Source organism: Dendrobates tinctorius, unplaced genomic scaffold, assembly GCF_039654945.1.
Source record: "Dendrobates tinctorius isolate UK_male_01 unplaced genomic scaffold, ASM3965494v1 ptg000377l, whole genome shotgun sequence".
Lineage (NCBI taxonomy): Eukaryota > Metazoa > Chordata > Amphibia > Anura > Dendrobatidae > Dendrobates > Dendrobates tinctorius.
In genome coordinates, this window is record NW_027362043.1 from 2,428,341 (window position 1) to 2,446,482 (window position 18,142).

The window sequence follows — 18,142 nt, forward strand, 5'->3', positions numbered from 1 at the left end:
GAGGGGTCTAGTTTCCAAAATGGCATCAATTGTGGGAGGTTTCCATTGTTTAGGCACATCAGGGGCTCACCAAACTAGACGTGGCCTCTGCTAACAATTCCAGCGAAGTTTTGGGTTCAAAAAGTCAAACGATGCTCCTTCCCTTCTGAAACTTGCCATGAACCCAAACAGTAGTTTCCCCCATATATGGGTCATCTGCATACTGAAGAGATATTGCACAACAATTTTTGGGGTCCATTTGCTCGTTACCCTTGTGAAAATAAACAATTTGGGGCTAAAGTAAAATTTTTGTGAAAAGAAGTAAAATGTTAATTTTAAGATTGGGAGAGCAGCTGAAGCTCTGACTTCCTATTGACGTTCGATTTCTCCAAAGGCAGGAACAGTGACGCCAGCGATGATTGGGTGCTGGGCTCACATGTCATAACAACCATATGAGAGCCACGGAAACACAAGTGCCGACACAGCTGGAATGGAGCTGTTTTTTTTATTTTATCAGGTCCAAGTGTGGCGTATGAGAAGGGGTTGTCCAAATAGAGGACAACTTTTATAAGGCTCTTCAAAAAAGTATAGGAAAAAAAAGTTTAAAAATTAAAAATGGTCTCCGGAGGCAAGTAGATCTTTAGGAAATTTGCCCTAGTGGGTATATTAGGACAGCTAGATGGCTCTAAAATAATTAGCCAGTTTCACTAGTATCTGTTTCTTTTGAGTATTGTGGTTTTCCACAGACTCTTTGAATAAATACACATTTTCCCACTTGTCTGACTCCTTCCTAAAAGTGACTCTGTTACCTGAGAAAATACTATTAACCTGCAGATATGGGGCTATTCGGCAGGTTAATAGGGTAGTGAACCTGCCCGATGCCTGCACTTAGACCCATGTTGCCAGGAGGAAATTAACTTTATTCCCACCAGTAGCGTTCCGAGTTACAGTCATAGGGGTGGCAACGGCGTAACTTCAGTTACCCACTGCTCTGTGTATAGAGAGCGGTTACTGTACCCACATTTACTGACACCGGCTCTGCATTATGGCCGGCTGTCAGTCAGTGTGAGGGGAATGGTTACAGCCACTGCCCTATAAACACAGAGCGGTGACGCCTCCCCTGTGACTAGAACCCGAACGCTGCTGGGAGGAATAAAGTTCATTTCCCCTCAGCAGCATGTTGTGATCCTGCTGATGCCGGGCAGGATCACAACACTATTTACCCGCACATCAACAGCGTTTTTTTTTCAGGTGACAGGTTCCTTTTACCTTGCACAGATTTCCACGGGAAAAGCCATACACAGAATGGGCTCTTTGCATCACTTAGGCCAGCTTCACATTTGCGGATGTCAGAGCTGCGTAGTTCCTCCGTGAAGCTCCGCCCACTGCCGCACCTCTTCCTTTCGGCTCTGCCTACATCAGAATGAGTCTTGCATACCCTATCTTTAACATTAGGTATGCAGGCTGTGTGGATGTATGTGGATGCCTGCGCGTCGTTTTGACGCTTTGGTGACCTGCGTCGAACGCAACATGTTGCATTTTGTTGCGGTCGCCGCATCGTCAAAACGACGCATGCGCAGGCATCCGCATACATCCGCACAGTCTGTGTACCCAATGTTAAAGATAGGTACGCAGGCCGCATGAAGACGTAGGCGGAGCTGAACGGAGGAGGTGTGGCAGAGCTTCATGGAGGAACTACGTAGCCCTCCGCAGCTCTGCCGAACGCTAGTGTGAAACCAGCCTTAATGGATTGCTCATTCTGCACCATGAACAGAAAGCTAAAGTTCCTCTCTGCTGTTGTAAATCGTACTACCATCATGTAAAAGACTGTAGTAGCTTTAAATGTTTCTATGGCAGAACCAGCTTTACACAAACAGGGAACTGCTGTAATCCCCATTCTTAAAATTTCTTCTGACTTCTAACCATAATTTAATGTCAAAGACTTTTTGACAAAACACAGAAAAAGTGCTAGTAGGCTTCCTTCAAGAACTTACTGTGTCGCTCTCCTCGTCCGAGACAGATTGAACCTGGGGGTTATAGTGGAGTGGAGAATAAATCCAGCTCCGGTCATCTGGAGGCTACACAAGCGGTGAGGAGAAAAGTAAAGGCAGAACAGGAAGCAGGGAAGGGGGAAGAGAAGAAAATAAGAATAAAATAAACAAATGCATATACGCCTGGAGGGTGTACAGGAGATGCTAGGGTTACACTCAGCTCACGTATGTTTAGCTTTTGTCTTGCCACCTTAAATGAAATTATTGCACTAATTGTACTTACAGACTCGGTGGATGATGAAGCAGAGTGCATCCTGTCGAAGCGGGGGGAATACACCCAATAACGCCCATCCGTGAACTATTTGAAGAATGAGATGCATCCAACACACAGGCGAGAGAAAGATGAATGAAGCGACTGAGAATGGGTTGAGATTGCCATACAACATGATACACAGGCAGAAAGAGACCATAACATTTGGAAAGGGAGAGGAGAGCAGAAACGGATCTATACATGAGCAAAATAGAAGAAAAATGTATAGAAACAGAAGACAAGGGAGGGGAGTCAGACCCATGCAATACAGGAGAATAGCGAGGACATGCAGGGTCCAGTTTAAGACAATACCAGGGAGAAAATTACATTCTTGCAGTAGAGAGTAACTACAGCAATTTGCCAGATTTAGCGGTTTAGATTTTGTTAAAACTAAAATTAGAGAAATTTATTACATCGCAAGTTTTATGGTGCAAAAATGAAGCATTCACAAGCTGGAGAAGGCGATAATTACGCTTCTGAAAATCTCAATACTGTAAACTATTGTTAAAACTAGAGAGACTGTGGAATATTCTTAGAAATCAAAAAAATATTGATGGGAAGGTTAATAGAACAGACAGTCAGTCACTGCACACGCATGATATGTATTTAGCACTTACTGGTGCCATAATGACACTTCACAGTGGCGTTACTGTCAATGTCTGCAGGACGGTAAAATGAAAGATGTAACCTACTCTTCTGTTATTCTGCACTATAACATACATTGCGTTCTCATACACACAAACTGCTTAGATTGAAAATCAAAGCAGCGTCTGCAAAATGCTCTCCAAAACCTAGATATAGCATGCATCCCATGATGAAATATGACAGGAAGGAATTTCAGGAAAAAAACCCACAGTATTTCATATAGGTGATAAATGGCAGATCAAGGATAAGGCCACACGTAACAGATTAGTTACAAAAATTTCTTCAGCAATTTGGCAAGAATGCAATCTCACCAAATTGTGTGATTTTGCGCAGAATGTGCTCACTGAGAACAGCAGAACAAGTAAAAACACTATGCTCACGCTCACCTTCCCAGACGCTTGTTTGGCTCTCTTGTTGGGCCCCCAGATTTTAACACAGGAAGCTGGGTACCAGGGGCGGACACTGACAGCTTGGGGCCCATGTGCAAGAAATGTATCTGGGCCCCCTCCTTTTATGGCGACAAAGATATTATATATATATATATATATATATATATATATATATATATATATATATATATATCCACACACACATACATGTATATATATTACATAGTCTCCTTTATTATGTATATTGCCATCCCTTATTAAACAGTGCCCTCTCTTGTTATGTACAGCACTGTTCCTTACATATCGGATTATATAGAGCCCTGTTTTTTATTGCATACCGTCCTGTCTTGTTAGCTGCATAATGCAATGATGGCTGATGGAGCATGGGAAAGCTTCTTTTCTAACGGAGGAGCTGATGGACTGGTCATCTGGTCACCGGCTCCTCCATCAGCAGTCATTTTATATCTAAAAAGAGAGGTTGACTATGTAATAAAAGAGGGCGCTGTGAATAACAAAATTAACAAGAATACACTATGTAAGAGACAGCATTGTACATAACAGCAGAGGAAGCTATATAACTACAGAGGATGGTACGTAATAAGGAACGGTGTTATACATAATAAAAGAGGAAACTAACTAATGATGGTGTTATACAGAATTAGTGAGTACACTTTATACTAAGGGACTGTTTATTACATAATAAGTACGTACACTATATACTAAGGGACCGTGTTAGAAATAATAAGCTATAATAATGTCTTCCTCCACCTCCCCCTGTTCCTAAGTCCATTATAAGTCCCCTTCCCTCCCAAATCCCCATACCCCTCATTGTCCTCCTCCCCCGCATCTCATTATTGTCCTCTCCCCCACCCATCATTGCCCTCTTCACCACCTCCATCATTGCCTTCTCCCCCACCATCATCATTGCTTTCTCCCCTTCCACCCCATCATTGCCCATTCCACCACCTCCATCATTTCCTCCTCCCCCACCATTCTCTTCCCTCACCACTCCCATCATTGGCCATTCCACTGCCTCCATCATTTCCTCCTCCTCCACCACCACCTCCATTATTGCCCTTTCTACCATCATTGCATTCTCCCCCACCACCCCCATCATCGTTGCTTTTTCCCCACCACGCCATCATTGCATTCTCCCCCACCACCGCCATCATTGCTTTTTCCCATCATGCCATCAATGCCTTCTCCCCTACCACTCAATGATTGCCCTTTCCACCACCTCCATCATTGCCTTCTCCTCCACCATCCCCATCATTGCCTCCTTCCCCACCACTCCCATCAGTCTTTTCCACTACCATCATCGCCTTCTCCCCCATCTCCATTGTTGCCTTCTCCCCATCACCCCATCATTTACTTCTCCCCATAACCCCCATTATTTTCATCTCCCCATCACCCCATCATTGCCTTCTCCCCATCACCCCATCATTGCCTTCTCCCCATGACCCCCATCATTGCCTTCTTCCCATCACCCCCATCACTGCCTTCTCCCTCACCTACACACACAGATGCACACAGCACCATTCACCTCTCTGCACATTCCCCCACAGTGCTACACATGCATGCACACACACACACACCACCACTCATCTCTAAACACACACAAAGCACCTCTCACCTTTCTGCACACAGGCACTCCAGCAGCACCGACACCCGCGCTTCCTCTCGCTGCCACAGCCAGCCGCTGAAGGATGATGTCATCCAGCGGCGCTGCTGTCTGTGTAAGAGGAAGCGCAGTCGCTGGGCAGGAAGGACAGATCCCTGAAGCTCCGCTGCTATTTTCTCTTGTAGGCAGCAGAGCTGCAGGGATCGCTCGCACATGAGGGCAATCTCGCCAGGGGCCCCCCAAAGCCTCGGGCCTGGAGAAATAGGCCAGATTGCCCTCATTATTAGCCGCCCTCCAGGGGCCCCCCTCCACCTCTGGGCCCTGGTGCAAACGCACAGGCTGCACAGGCGGTATGTCAGCCCATTCCAGGGTCTACTAAACTGTCAGGAGACCAGACAAGGAGCCATGCAAGTGCTGGAAACAAAGGAGCCGATAATTATTTTCCTTAATCCTAAGGTTATGGTCCCATGTTGCTTTCTTGCAGTTTTTTCCTGCAACAAAAACCTGATCTCTTGGCACTAAGAAAGCTGCAGACAAAAAGCAGGTTTTGCTAGCTTTTTGCTGCTTTTTCTTAGGCTATGATTACATGTTGCACTATTGCTGTGTTTTTTATGCAAATTCAAAGCGGTTTTTATAATACCAGCAAAGGCTATGTGATATCAGAAATCTCATTCACAAACTTGCTTTTTTTCCTGACTGAATTGAAATTGCAGCATGTCAATCCTTTCAGCATTTTGCAGTATTTTTTCAATCATAGAAAGCAATGAACATGTTCAGAAAAGCAGCAAAAACTTAGCAGAAATCGCAGCATTTTAGTGAAAAAAAAAATCAGGTACAGCAGGATTTGAACCCATTTATTTGTGCAATTTTCCCAAATTTAAACCAAAATATCTTGGTGTCCTCACCGGAGCATGGCAGTTAGGATTAGAACAGTTTAATTAAATTAGTGATGTGTTAACCCCTTCCCAACCTTGGATGCACTAAGTCCGTCATGGTTGGCTGGTACTTACCGACTTTGGACATACTGAGTATCTACAAGCAAATTTGCCAGCACAGTGGCTATGTGCAAGCAATCACTGCCGGATTTCAGCTGATTCTGACAGCCGACACCCGGCTCTCAGTGCAGGAGCAGTGCTGGTACCGTTCCTGGCACTTTAACCCCCTAAATACTATGTTTGCAGGCGTGCAGATGGAGAGAACCCGCTCTGCACTTCAACCTGCTCCCCCACGGCGTTATAACAGGAGCCTGATCGTTGCCATGGTGACCCGATGTAGTCATGACGGTCTCAGGGGCTTGTGTCAGTGCAGCACTGACAGTTATAATCAATTCCAATGCTCGGGCATTGCAATAGTTTATAACAATGATCAGGTACATAAAAGTGAAAGTCCCACAGTGGGACAAAGTAAAAATAAATTAAAAACATAAAAAAGTTGTAAAAATAATTTAAAAAAAAAGATCAGAAATGTTGTACGGATTAATTTTTTAACATAAAAATAGAAATTTAACAAAAAAGTACACAATTGCTATAGCCGCAACCGTGACAACAAAACTGTCCCATTAGTTAACCCCTTCAGTGAACACCATAAAAAATAATTACAATACAGGTTAAAACCCATGCATTTTCATCATATTGCTGAATAAAAAGTGGCATACAATGCAATCAAAAAGACAAACGTAAATACAAATGGTACCTCTGAAAATGTCATCTTGTTCCGCAAAAAAGAAGCCTCCATACAGCTCCATCAGAAGAAAAATAAAATGGTTCTAGTTCTCAGAATAAAGTGATGCAAATATTATGTTTTTCTATGAAGTAGTTTTCACTGTGTAAAATCCTGGTGTGAAAAACTTGTTGCATCATTCCCAAGACTCATGGCTGTACTAGCTCAAAAGGATGCTTCTACTCAATACTGAGCAAAGGGTCTGAATACTTGTGACCATGTGATATTTCAGTTTTTCTTTTTTAATAAATTTGCAAAAATGACTACATTTGTTTTTTTTTCAGTCAAGATGGGGTGCAGAGTGCACATTAGTGAGAAAAAAAAATGAACTTTTTTGAATTTACCAAATGGTGGCTGCAATGAAACAAAGTGAAAAAAAGGGGTCTGAATAATTTCCGTACCCACTGTAAATGTGGTATCGTTGCAATCGTACTGACCTGAAGAATAAAGCTGCCTCACCTATTTTACGACATGCAGAACGGCATTAAAAAAACTCAAAAACTATTCCTGAATTGCTGTCTTTTGTTCATTCTGCCTCCAAAAAATTAGAATGGAAAGCGATTAAAAAGTCATGTTATTGAAAATAGTACCAATAAAAATGTCAACTCATCTCGCAAAAAAACAAGCAGTCCCATGACTCTGTGGGCCGAAATATGGAAAAATTATAGGTCTCAAAATATGGTGATGCGTTTTTGCAATAAAAAGCGTGTTTTATTGTGTGACAGCAGCCAGACAAAAAAAAAAAAAATATATATATATAAATCTGGTATCGCTGTAATCGCATCGACCCAAAGAATAAAATCACCTAATTACTTCTACCACACGAGAAACTGTCTACAAAAAAAGAAAAAAGGTAAAATCAATTGATCACCTGCTGCTGATTTGTTCATTCTGCCTCTCAAAGATCACAAAAATGCTGGTCTCACATTTATCCTGCGCTGATCGCTTACACCGGGGTTCTCCTTTTCCGTATAAATATCAGAAATACGTGATTCAAAGGGATGGTGGAAGATTCCCTATAATGAGGCAGAACAAGGCACTTTGGACGCTGTCTGGCCATATATGATCTAACGGTGCCCGTCTTTTGAGATGTGCATTTAAGTGAGGTCCTGCCACTGTTTTGTGTATTTCTGAAGGAAAAGAAACCGCTGAACAGAGGCCAGACGTAGTCCAGAGTAACTCTGCTGCCTCATTATAGTGAGTGGATCCCTCAGGGGTTTCATCTGAATCAAATCACTCGGCGATTTAGATGGAAACCCCAAAATAACTGCTCAGCGTATAGCACAAGATAAATGTGATCCCAAACATTATTTAAAATGTTCCCAATAAAAGCTTCAACTCAATCCACAAAAATAGTAAAGTCCTCACTCTGGTCTGTCACTTGTCATGGAAATATAGGGGGCTTCCACATTACTGGTAGCACAAAGGGCTTTGGAAAAGTACTATGGCTCCTCATACCCCAAAAGAAATCCAGCAAATTCTGCACTCTCAAATCCAAATGCCCCCTCCCTTCTGAACCCCATGTGCCTAAACCACATTTGGCATCCACATTTTTGGCATTTCTGTAGCAATGACAGCCTGCCTAATTTACCGCTGCACGTCTTCAGAAGCATGAGCTGGGCACCACAACGTACTGGTTACTACAGCGGCAGTTTACAATTTAGTCAGTAACATCCACTGCTACTTGTTTCTGGAATACACCGATGAAGTAAAAATCGTCACTACACCTGTAGATAACAGTGCGAAAAGCGTTTAATTTCCAAAATGGGGTCACTTAAGGGGGGCTCTGTATATAGAGTCCACAAACTATTCTAGGAACATCTGCGCACCAGGAGGCAAATAGCTCTCGGTCCCTTCCATATGGCTAACCAGTACTGTACAGTCACATATGGGTTATTACATTTAGTAGAAATTGTAGGCCAATTTTAGGTGCCATTTTTACCCATTTATCCTTGTGAAAATGTAAAATCTGAGGCTAAAACTATTTTATTTTGTGGTAAAAATCTAAATTAAGGTAGTTTTTCTTCACTGCCCAATAGTATAAAATTCTGTGACACATCTGTGGTGTCAATATGATCACTGCACCCCTAGATTAATTTATCAAGAGGTGTAGTTTGTAAAATGGGGTCACTTATGAGAGTTCTGATGGTCTGGCACCTCATGGGCTCTCCCAGTGGGTCATGGCACGCGAAAACCATCACAGTAAATTCTGCTCTATAATATTTCCTTCTGAGCTTTGCACTGTGCTTGAAAAGTATTTCCCGTTGACATGCAGGGTATTGTCACACTCGGGAGACATTTGTACAACAAACTAAGGTCCATTTTTTCTTACTAGCCATTAGAAAAATAATAAATTTGGAACCAAAAATAGTTTTGTGGGAAACTTTTTTTTTTTATTTTCATTCTGTGAAACACTTGAGGGTTCAAGGTGATCACCACACTTATGGATAAAATCTTTGAGCGGTCTAGTTTCCAAAATATGGTCATTTGTGGGGATTTCCCACTGTTAAGGCATAACAGGGGCTCTCCACAACATGACACCCACACACATATCCATGAAAGTTCCAAAATGTCACTCCTTCCTGTCTGAGCTGTGCCAGGCACTCATTTGTTTTCTCCCATATATGGAATATCGCAATACTCTGTAGAAATTGCACAACAAATTGCATGATGCAATTTCTCCTGCTACCCTTATGAAAATGCAAAATTTGAGGCTACAAAACAGTTTTGTAATTTTTTTTTTAATTTTACAGCTCAACATTATAGACTTCTATGAAGCACCTGGAGTTGAAAGTTGCTCAACACACATGTAGATAAGTTCCCTGAGGGGTTTAGTTTCCAAAATAGTGTCACTTGTGTGCAGTTTCCACTGTTTAGGCACATCAGGGACTCTCCAAACGCAATATGGCGTCCGCTAATTGTTCTAGCAAATTTTACATCCAAAAAGTCAAATAGAGCTCCTTCCCTTCTGAGCCCTGCTGTGTGCCTAAACATTGGTTTTCTCCCACATACGGGGTATTGGCGTGCTCAGGAGAAATTGTACAACAGATTTTGGGGTATAATTTTTATAAGTTAAATGTTCATTTTATCCTTCTACATTCCACTAATTCCTGTGAAGCACCTTAACACCTTGAGGGGTACAGTTGTTCTAAGGGTGTCACTTTTGGGTATTTTCTGTTATATAGGCCCCTCGAAGTCACTTCAAATGTAATGTGGTCCCTAAAACTTTTGTAAATTTTGAGAGAAAAACGAGAAATTGCTGGTCAGCTTTTACCCCTTATAACATCCTAACAAAAAAAATTATGTTTCAAAAATTGTGCTGCTGTAGACATGTAGGAAATATTATTCATCAACTATTTTGTGTGACATAATTATCTGATTTAAGGGAGTAAAATTTAAATGTTTGAAAATTGTAAAATTAAAAATTTTCACCACGTTTCCAATATTTTCACAAATAAACGCAAATCATATTGAACAAATTTTGCCATTATCATAAAGTACAATATGTCACGAGAAAACAGCCTCAGAATCGATGGGATCCGTTGAAACATTCCAGAGTTATTACCACTGGTCAGAATTGTAATATTTGGACTGGTCAGGAAAATGAAAACAGGCTTCGGATGTAGTGGTTAATTTACATTCAACTTTTTTATTACCTTTTTTCCATTTTTGTTCGGCGGTGCCCATGATTACATCGGGTTGCCATGACTACCATTGACAGCCTCCTCCCTCTATTAGCCTTCTATATGCTGCGCACTGCAGTAATTTACTCTGCCCTCAACAGAGCAGGTAAAGTACGCCTGCGCCGGAGCCGTGACAGGAAGCAAAGAAGAGGACGTCACTGATACAAGATGGGAGGCGCCGGAACGGACTGTGATACCCTCTGGACCCGACCGCCCCTGGTTGAGTATAATCTAACTTGTTTTTCTTATCTTTCAGGTTACATCTGGGGCTTATCTACAGCATTACAGAATGCTGTAGATAAGCCCCTGATGGCGGTGCCTCCAGTTGATAGGGCTAAAAATAGATGACAGATTCCCTTTAAATGTGACAAACATGCAAAAGAATCTGAAATCAGGAAGGGGGCAAACACTTTTCACACAACTGTACTTGGTCACAGAATCACTTTCACCCTGTTCCTCTTCAAAAATGTAACGTGTGTTTTGGATTCTTGTTATGTTGGAATACTGCACGTCTACCAAGGGCATGGAGTAATAGTTGCATCTTTTTTATGTGGAGACACTAGGGTCAGTGGGTGCTCTCCCACTCTTTTCTCATCAGATACACTCATATATGTTCCAACCCCATGGATATAGACAAACACCTTGGTCGCCTCAGAAAGACCTTTTTGAATCAGGGCTGCCATCCAAGAACAATTGAAAACCAAATTACAAGAGCCACCAGAATGTCAAGGAATCACCTGCTACATTACAAAGCTAAAGAAGAAAATAACCGAGTGCCTCTAGTAGTCATCTACAATCCAAATCTGGAAGTGCTAAGGGGAGCTGCACGGAAATTACAACCTTTACTACAAAAAGGATGCCTGATATCTTTCCAGACCCCCCACTACTGTGTTTTAGGCAGCCCCCAAATCTAAGAAGCATCATTGTCAGAAGCTCCCTGTCCTCCCCAACAGCTGAAGGAACCTTTCCTTGCAACCAGAAAAAAATGGAAAACCTGTCCATTTATAATGATATAGACACCAAAAAGAAAAAAATGACTGAAAGTCCAATATATATAAAATTGTAAATTTTATTGTAATTATAATTATACCCAGTTAAAAAAACAATTGTATGCAATCACAATTCATTAATGTAGATAAAAATACAAAATACTACTCTGTATATTATGAAGAATGGGGCACTATTAACCAGGAATGTAGAAAAATGTGGAACTAACAGTATATAGTGCTACTAGAAAATGTGAAGCTATCAGTATATAGCACTGCTAAAATTTACACCTAGTGACAAGACAAATTTATATATAGCAGATATATAAAAACATAATGTGTACAACAAATTACCTTTACTATGTGCAAAGTGCATGTGACAAAAATCTGTGCAAATATGTAAAAATATATAAAACACAATAAAGTGCATCAAGTGCAAAAATATATGTAACCGCATGTGCTAATATGCCAAGAAAATTGACAAAAATCAAAAAATGATAAGAGTGCTATAACAAAGGCACCACTAGATGTCACTATGTCCACATAAAGTAATTAGGTAGCCAGGAGAGATGTATAAACTAAGTGGGGATTATATAACCATAATTGAGGTCAGTAACTAACAAATTAAACGTTCTTCTGGAAATCACCCACCCAACGCAGCGTTTCAGCACGTAGCCTTCGACCGCACCTTGAAAAAGAGGCAAAACACGCGTCGGTGGCAGCGCTGCACTTGTTCTGATCTAGCCTATGATGGGTAAGCACTATTGCATGGGGTAATGGGGTCCTGTTCCAGGATGCGCACCTGTTTGTGACATCCTCTAATTTCTGAGTCCCTAACAATTGGCCCATAATTATATATAGCACTTAGCATTTACATTTTTTCAGGACAAAACCAGCTTGTATTACCTGATCCTTCTTATATGTATTGTATTTACGTTTGCTATATCGGTACTATTTTGTACTACGTATGTGGTAAATAAATTGGACATCTATTTGTAATATTGGACGTGTACTCCCTTTTCTTCTGATGTTTAATATGCTATGCTGGAGTGTCCACTTTAGATCCCCTTTAAGTCATGACTACAAAGTTTATGACTCATTTGGGGTCTTTACGGTTTAGTTCTATATGGTTTTCTTTTATATGCTGTGGAGTTTAGCAGCAGAGCCTTAGCGGAGTATTTTTTTTTTTGTATCTGTCCCGCATTTGTCTTGTTCACTGTGTTTATCTGCACTGGTGAGGCGAGCGTCCTTGTCGACCAGTGCACGAGCCAGGGTACACTGAAGAGACAGTCAGTGACTAGGCATGTGACGGCGGTGAAGGGAAGGACCCGCAAAGGGCATTAGGGGAGCTTAAGGACAGGCACTGGTTGGAGTCAGGAAGTGTCCCATCCCTCGCTCCATACCTTTAGGGCCTTCCTCTCCCTTTTTCATCCTGCCTAATTTATATGCCGAGTCATCGGCCAAACTTACTCATGTCCGTGAGTGACAACATCGTTCTACGGTTTACCGAAAACAAAGTGAGGCCTACAAAGAATACAGTACCTACAGTCAGATATGGTGGAGGTTCAAAGATGTTTTGGGGTTGTTCTGCTGCCTCTGGCACTGGATACCTTGACTATGTGCAATGCATCATGAAATCTGAAGCGTACCAAAAGGTTTTTGAGTCGCAATATAGTGCCTAATGTCAGAAAGCTGAGTTTGCATCCTAGTTCATGGGTCTTCCAGCAGGACAATGACTCCAAATATACTTCAAGAAACACCCAAAAATGGATAAAAACAAAGTGCTGGAGAGTTCTTAAGTGGCGAGCAATGGGCCCAGATCTAGATCCCTTTGAACCTCTGTGTAGAGATCTTAAAATTGCTGTTCGGAGTAGTCACCCTTCAAATATGAGAGACTTAGAGCAGTTTGCAAAAGAAGAGTGGTCCAAAATTTCAGAGGTGTAAGAAGCTTGTTGATGTGTATAAAAAGATATTGCAGTTACTTATTTAAAAGAGTGTGTAACTAAACATTAAGTTGAAAGTGCAAACAATTTTGTCTGGCCCATTTTTTTTTTTTTTTTTTGTATTAAATTATGTCTAATTTGCCTTTTTTCCCTCTCTTTTTGTATTGTTCCAATCCACACAAAGTAAATAAACATGTGTATAACAAAATGTGTAATTGCAATCATTTTTTGGGAGAAATGTAGCAATGGTTTTCTTGGAGAAATACATCAGAGACCATGACTAGTGACATATAAAAATAAACTTAAAGGGAAGGTGACATCCAAAAAATTTTTTTCAGCAATTGAAAAAATGAAAAGAATTAATGTTTACATTTTCTTAAAAAATAAAAGGAACACAGTGAGCAGCCATTTTGATGGGGCCTGCAAAGTTACTGACTGTCTTTGCATGCAAAGTCTGGATCAGGACAGGTCATCAATCAGCAGAAATGTTTCCTGGATTTCTGTGGAGCAGACAAGCAGACGGTCCATCCATGTGTATAAAACACAGCACTCTATGAACAATCCCTGGCACCGAACAGGGTGCCCCCCATAGACCAGCACACTGCTCTCCTGAAATACTCTGTGCTGCTGTCACTCTGCTCCTTCCACCATATATCAGGCCCCTGTCGCCTCGCTTTCACACATCTCCAGGACGGGATCTGAGGTGAGGAATGGGGTCTTCGGTCACTGAGGATGGCAGGCAGCAAGGATTCTGGGAGCAGGGTGACAGCAGCACAGAGTATTTCAGGAGAGCAGTGTGCTGGTCTATGGGGGGCACAGAGGGAGATATATGGTGGAGGAGCAGGGTGACAGCAGCACAGAGTATTTCAGGAGAGCAGTATCACACGGGATAGGATTAGATACACGGCTCAGCAGTGAGTATCACACAGGATAGGATTGGATACACAGCTCAGCAGTCAGTATCACACAGGATAGGATTAGATACTGTCTGCTGAGCCGTGTATCTAATCCTATCCTGTGTGATACTGACTGCTGAGCTGTGTATCACACAGGATAGGATTAGATACAGGGCTCAGCAGTCAGTATCACACAGGAGAGGATTAGATACACGGCTCAGCAGGCAGTATCACACAGGAGAGGATTAGATACACGGCTCAGCAGTCAGTATCACACAGGAGAGGATTAGATACATGGCTCAGCACACAGTATCACACAGGAGAGGATTAGATACAGGGCTCAGCAGTCAGTATCACACAGGAGAGGATTAGATGTCCAGCAGATTGCCAAGTGTTTTGAAACAGCAGGGAGCAGCTCCTCCTATGTTTTGCAAGAGCAGGGGCTGCAGCTGGTCGGGCGTTTTGGAAAGAGCAGCTCGGTCTCCAGTTGCTCGTCCTGGTTCCTCTCCTGCAGCTGGTATGTGCAGAGTGAACATCCAAGCCGTTATGCTGGAACAGTACAGCATCCAGGGCTTGCAATAGAGTGTAAATGGAGCTAAAAGAAAAGCACTGGGCTCTAATAAGATGGCGCCTGGCCACACCTACAGCTGTGAATTGAGCTGCCCACAGGGGCGTGGCCAGTTCACTCCTGATGCTGCTGCAATGATACAGATAGGGGTCGGGAGCAGTCTATTGTCTCTTATGCACAGGGACTGCCGTAAATGAGCATGGAAAGTGTTGTTCAGCAGCCAGAGAGGTAAGATGGCAGCCCCCAGTGGCTGCATTACTACAGAAAAAAAAAAATCCATACACACCACTGAGTCAAGCTTAGGGGACAATATCTTTTTATACTATTTTCTTTTTTACATTAAATTATGAAAAAACATGGCACCTTCCCTTTAAACATAAACATAGTGAAATTGTCCTGTATCGGAAATCGGAAGCTTAAATTGTAAGCCCCACTAGGGACTGAGGTGAGGGGTGACAATACCTGTATAATATTGTGAACTGGATTTATTCAAGCAGTATAAACAGGTGAATAAATCTAGCATGTCAGGTGTAAAGGTGAGCCAATATAGTCCTATATTACTTGTGCGTCTCTGTTATGGTACATAAGTATATCTAAATATGCACACAAAAATCATATGCCCGACAAGGTAAAGAATAGCTGTTTATACCAGGCAAGCAAATGAACAAAGGAGAACAGAGCAGGTGAATGAACAGATATGTACATACCTAGACAGACCTGATACTTCTTTACACGTATAACGTATCTAGTTCATTCCCATACACTTTTCTCTTTGGCCAGTGGTGCTCATGCGAGGTCGCGTCTGTGCCCATGTATCAAACCAGGGCAAGGAGATGCCCGGCGTGCGATGCAAATGGAGGGGGTGAGGGAGCTGATAAAGTGGAGCCCTGACTGTAGGAAGAGGAGGAAGATGGTGACCCCTCAACACTCACCTTATGCTTACACCAGCGCTCTTTATCACTCTAGACAGGTCCCATCCTGCCCCCCGGCGCCGTCACATGCATAAGCCCTGGCTGAGCCTGGGTCTTAGCCCTTTATAGTGATCTGGACACTAGTCTTCGTAGTACAGTAAGACAACATCGGGAAAGAGACTGACAGGGAAAACAAACAAATGGAAATCCACAGTAACACAAACAACTTCTCCAAGAACACTTCAGATTCTCCAGGAACACAATTGCTACTCTAGGTAGGTAAGGCAAAAGACAGAAAAACCTATTGCTGGCATGGGAGGAAGCCAGAAGTGTATTTAAATAATGAAATGGAAGTGTACCAATAAGCAGCAGCTGAGACTAAAGCCAAATGGAATCTCAGCAGACTTAAACCAAGAACTCAACCCCTTCCGTACCAAATGATACAGTAAACCTGCACCACTCATGTGAAACGTCACATAGACTCCAAAGAGGATCTGTGATCAGCTAACCTCAGGTGTACCACAGGTCCTAGCAGTGTATAGCACACTCTTGACACCATGGTGACGCTCCAATGGCCCGGCCAGGTGCCTCACTCACGTCATTAAGTGAGAATGGATCCGGGTCATGTGATCACATCATCATGACAACTCTGATGATGCAACTGATGGGTGGGAGCGGGATGTCACATGCGCCAATCAACGCTGGTGTTCCACCCTGATCCATTATCTTGGCATTGTTATGAGACATCTCAGTGGTTACCGATTGATATTTATGGATGCTTGTTTTATTACTTGGCCACTCCCCAGGAAGAAGGCACTGGCCCAGAAATGCACACAGGGCTCCTTGACACCATACTCCTAGCTTGGGTAATATTTCTTGGTATTTATTTTTGTACACCTTTGGTTTGTTGTTTCTTACTTTAATTCTGATGTTGAATGTGCCTTTTATAGTGCATTATCTATGCTAGCTACCTAGTGCTATTGCATAATAGTACTTATATGATTATTCTCTTATAAACTGCACTACCTTCTTGACTTTACATCGATATACATCATTTATCCATATTGTATCTTGTAGTCTTGCAACCAAAGGTTTGCACATTATGTATTGATATTTTGACCTTAGCGCTTTATTGTTGGCACTATTAGTTAGCTGTGTATGTACCTTTTTACTGATTCTTAATTTAGTTTGTTATTTATAGTTGTGGAGCGAGCCAATTAAAATTATATAGATGCCCCACCTGCTGTATTTTCTTCACAATTCACCGATATGGATCCCTTTTAGGTTCTTTTGGGTTATTGAAGGGGTGTTTAGATCTCTGCTTTGGAGGGGTGGAACGGCTCGTATTAAATTGGAAACTCTGCAGATGGACAAATCAGACGGGGGGTTAGCGGTTTCTAACCCGTGGGTCTATTTCTTGGCAGCCCAAGCTCAATATTTTAGAGGATGGGAGGATACCGGTAAAAAATTGTTAAAGGGTCGCTTGCAGTGGGGGGGAAATAGCTGATCTTTATATGAAGCACTAGAGGGTAACAAAGTCAAATCTTCTCCAAAAAAAAAAAAAAAAAAACTTCCCACATTATTGTTAATGCACAAAATATGGTGGAAAATAAGAGATCTGTAACAAATAGAGAGTTGCTCACAATTTACATCAACATGGGACACCCCATGGTTAGTTAATCTGAGAAGTTTGGTTGGTTTTAGGAAGTGGAGGGAGGTGGGCAAGGTATCCCAGCTGCTATTAGATAATGTACTCAAATCTTATGCACAATTACAGGAGTTTGATCTCAATCCAAAGGACTTTTCTAAATACCTCCAGCTACATCACATGTTCAATGCGGACTTTATGGAAAGTGGCTTGAAAGTCTATGTACCAAATACTGTTATACAGTTAATTAGTAGATCAAAAAGTTCATCTGAGATAATATCGCGGCTATGTAGATCTTTATTAACATTAGTGCTAAGCAAATAGTAAAGAGAGATGGGAGGCAGAGATTGACCCAAAAGAAGAAGGTCAATGGATAGAGATATTGGAAAGGGTACCTCAACACTCTATTAGTGAAGCGCATAGACTTTCTCAACTTTATTTAATACATAAGGTGTATAGAACACCGGAGTTTGTGTGTAAGATTGGGGCCAGAGCAGACGCATGCTGTCCTAGGTGTGCAGTGGAGCCGGCTACTCTACTTCATATGATGCGGTCATTTCCTAAACTTGAGGGATACTGGAGGAAAGTACTAGGATTCATCGGATGAGTGTTTAAGGTGGTACTGGAAACTGCGCCCTTAGTTTGTGTGCTGGGGTATGTGGAAGATCTACAGACAACTGAGCTGGGTAAAATAGCTATTGCACGAATGCTGTATTTAGCAAGGAAACTAACAGTGCAACAACTGGTTGGATACTGAGAGCCCAACAAAAAAGTACTATATCAACAAAATAAAATAGATTATAAGTTTGGAAAAAGGTGTGTACAAAAAAGAGACAATATTAATACATTTTAA

General features: G+C 41.9%; 1 protein-coding gene across 4 annotated transcripts in view; it reads right to left on the reverse strand.

Moving 5' to 3' along the window:
* The window catches only part of PIP5K1C (phosphatidylinositol-4-phosphate 5-kinase type 1 gamma), a 243,409-nt gene that overhangs the window by 14,078 nt on the left and 211,189 nt on the right, over nt 1–18,142 (reverse strand). For 2 of the 4 annotated variants that reach the window (XM_073563059.1, XM_073563058.1), the window contains exon 17: nt 1,974–2,057. The exons of the other annotated variants lie outside the window; for them this stretch is intronic. In XM_073563059.1, coding sequence (XP_073419160.1) covers nt 1,974–2,057 — 84 coding nt within the window. The remainder of the gene's footprint in view (nt 1–1,973; nt 2,058–18,142) is intronic. 4 annotated transcript variants of the gene reach the window in all.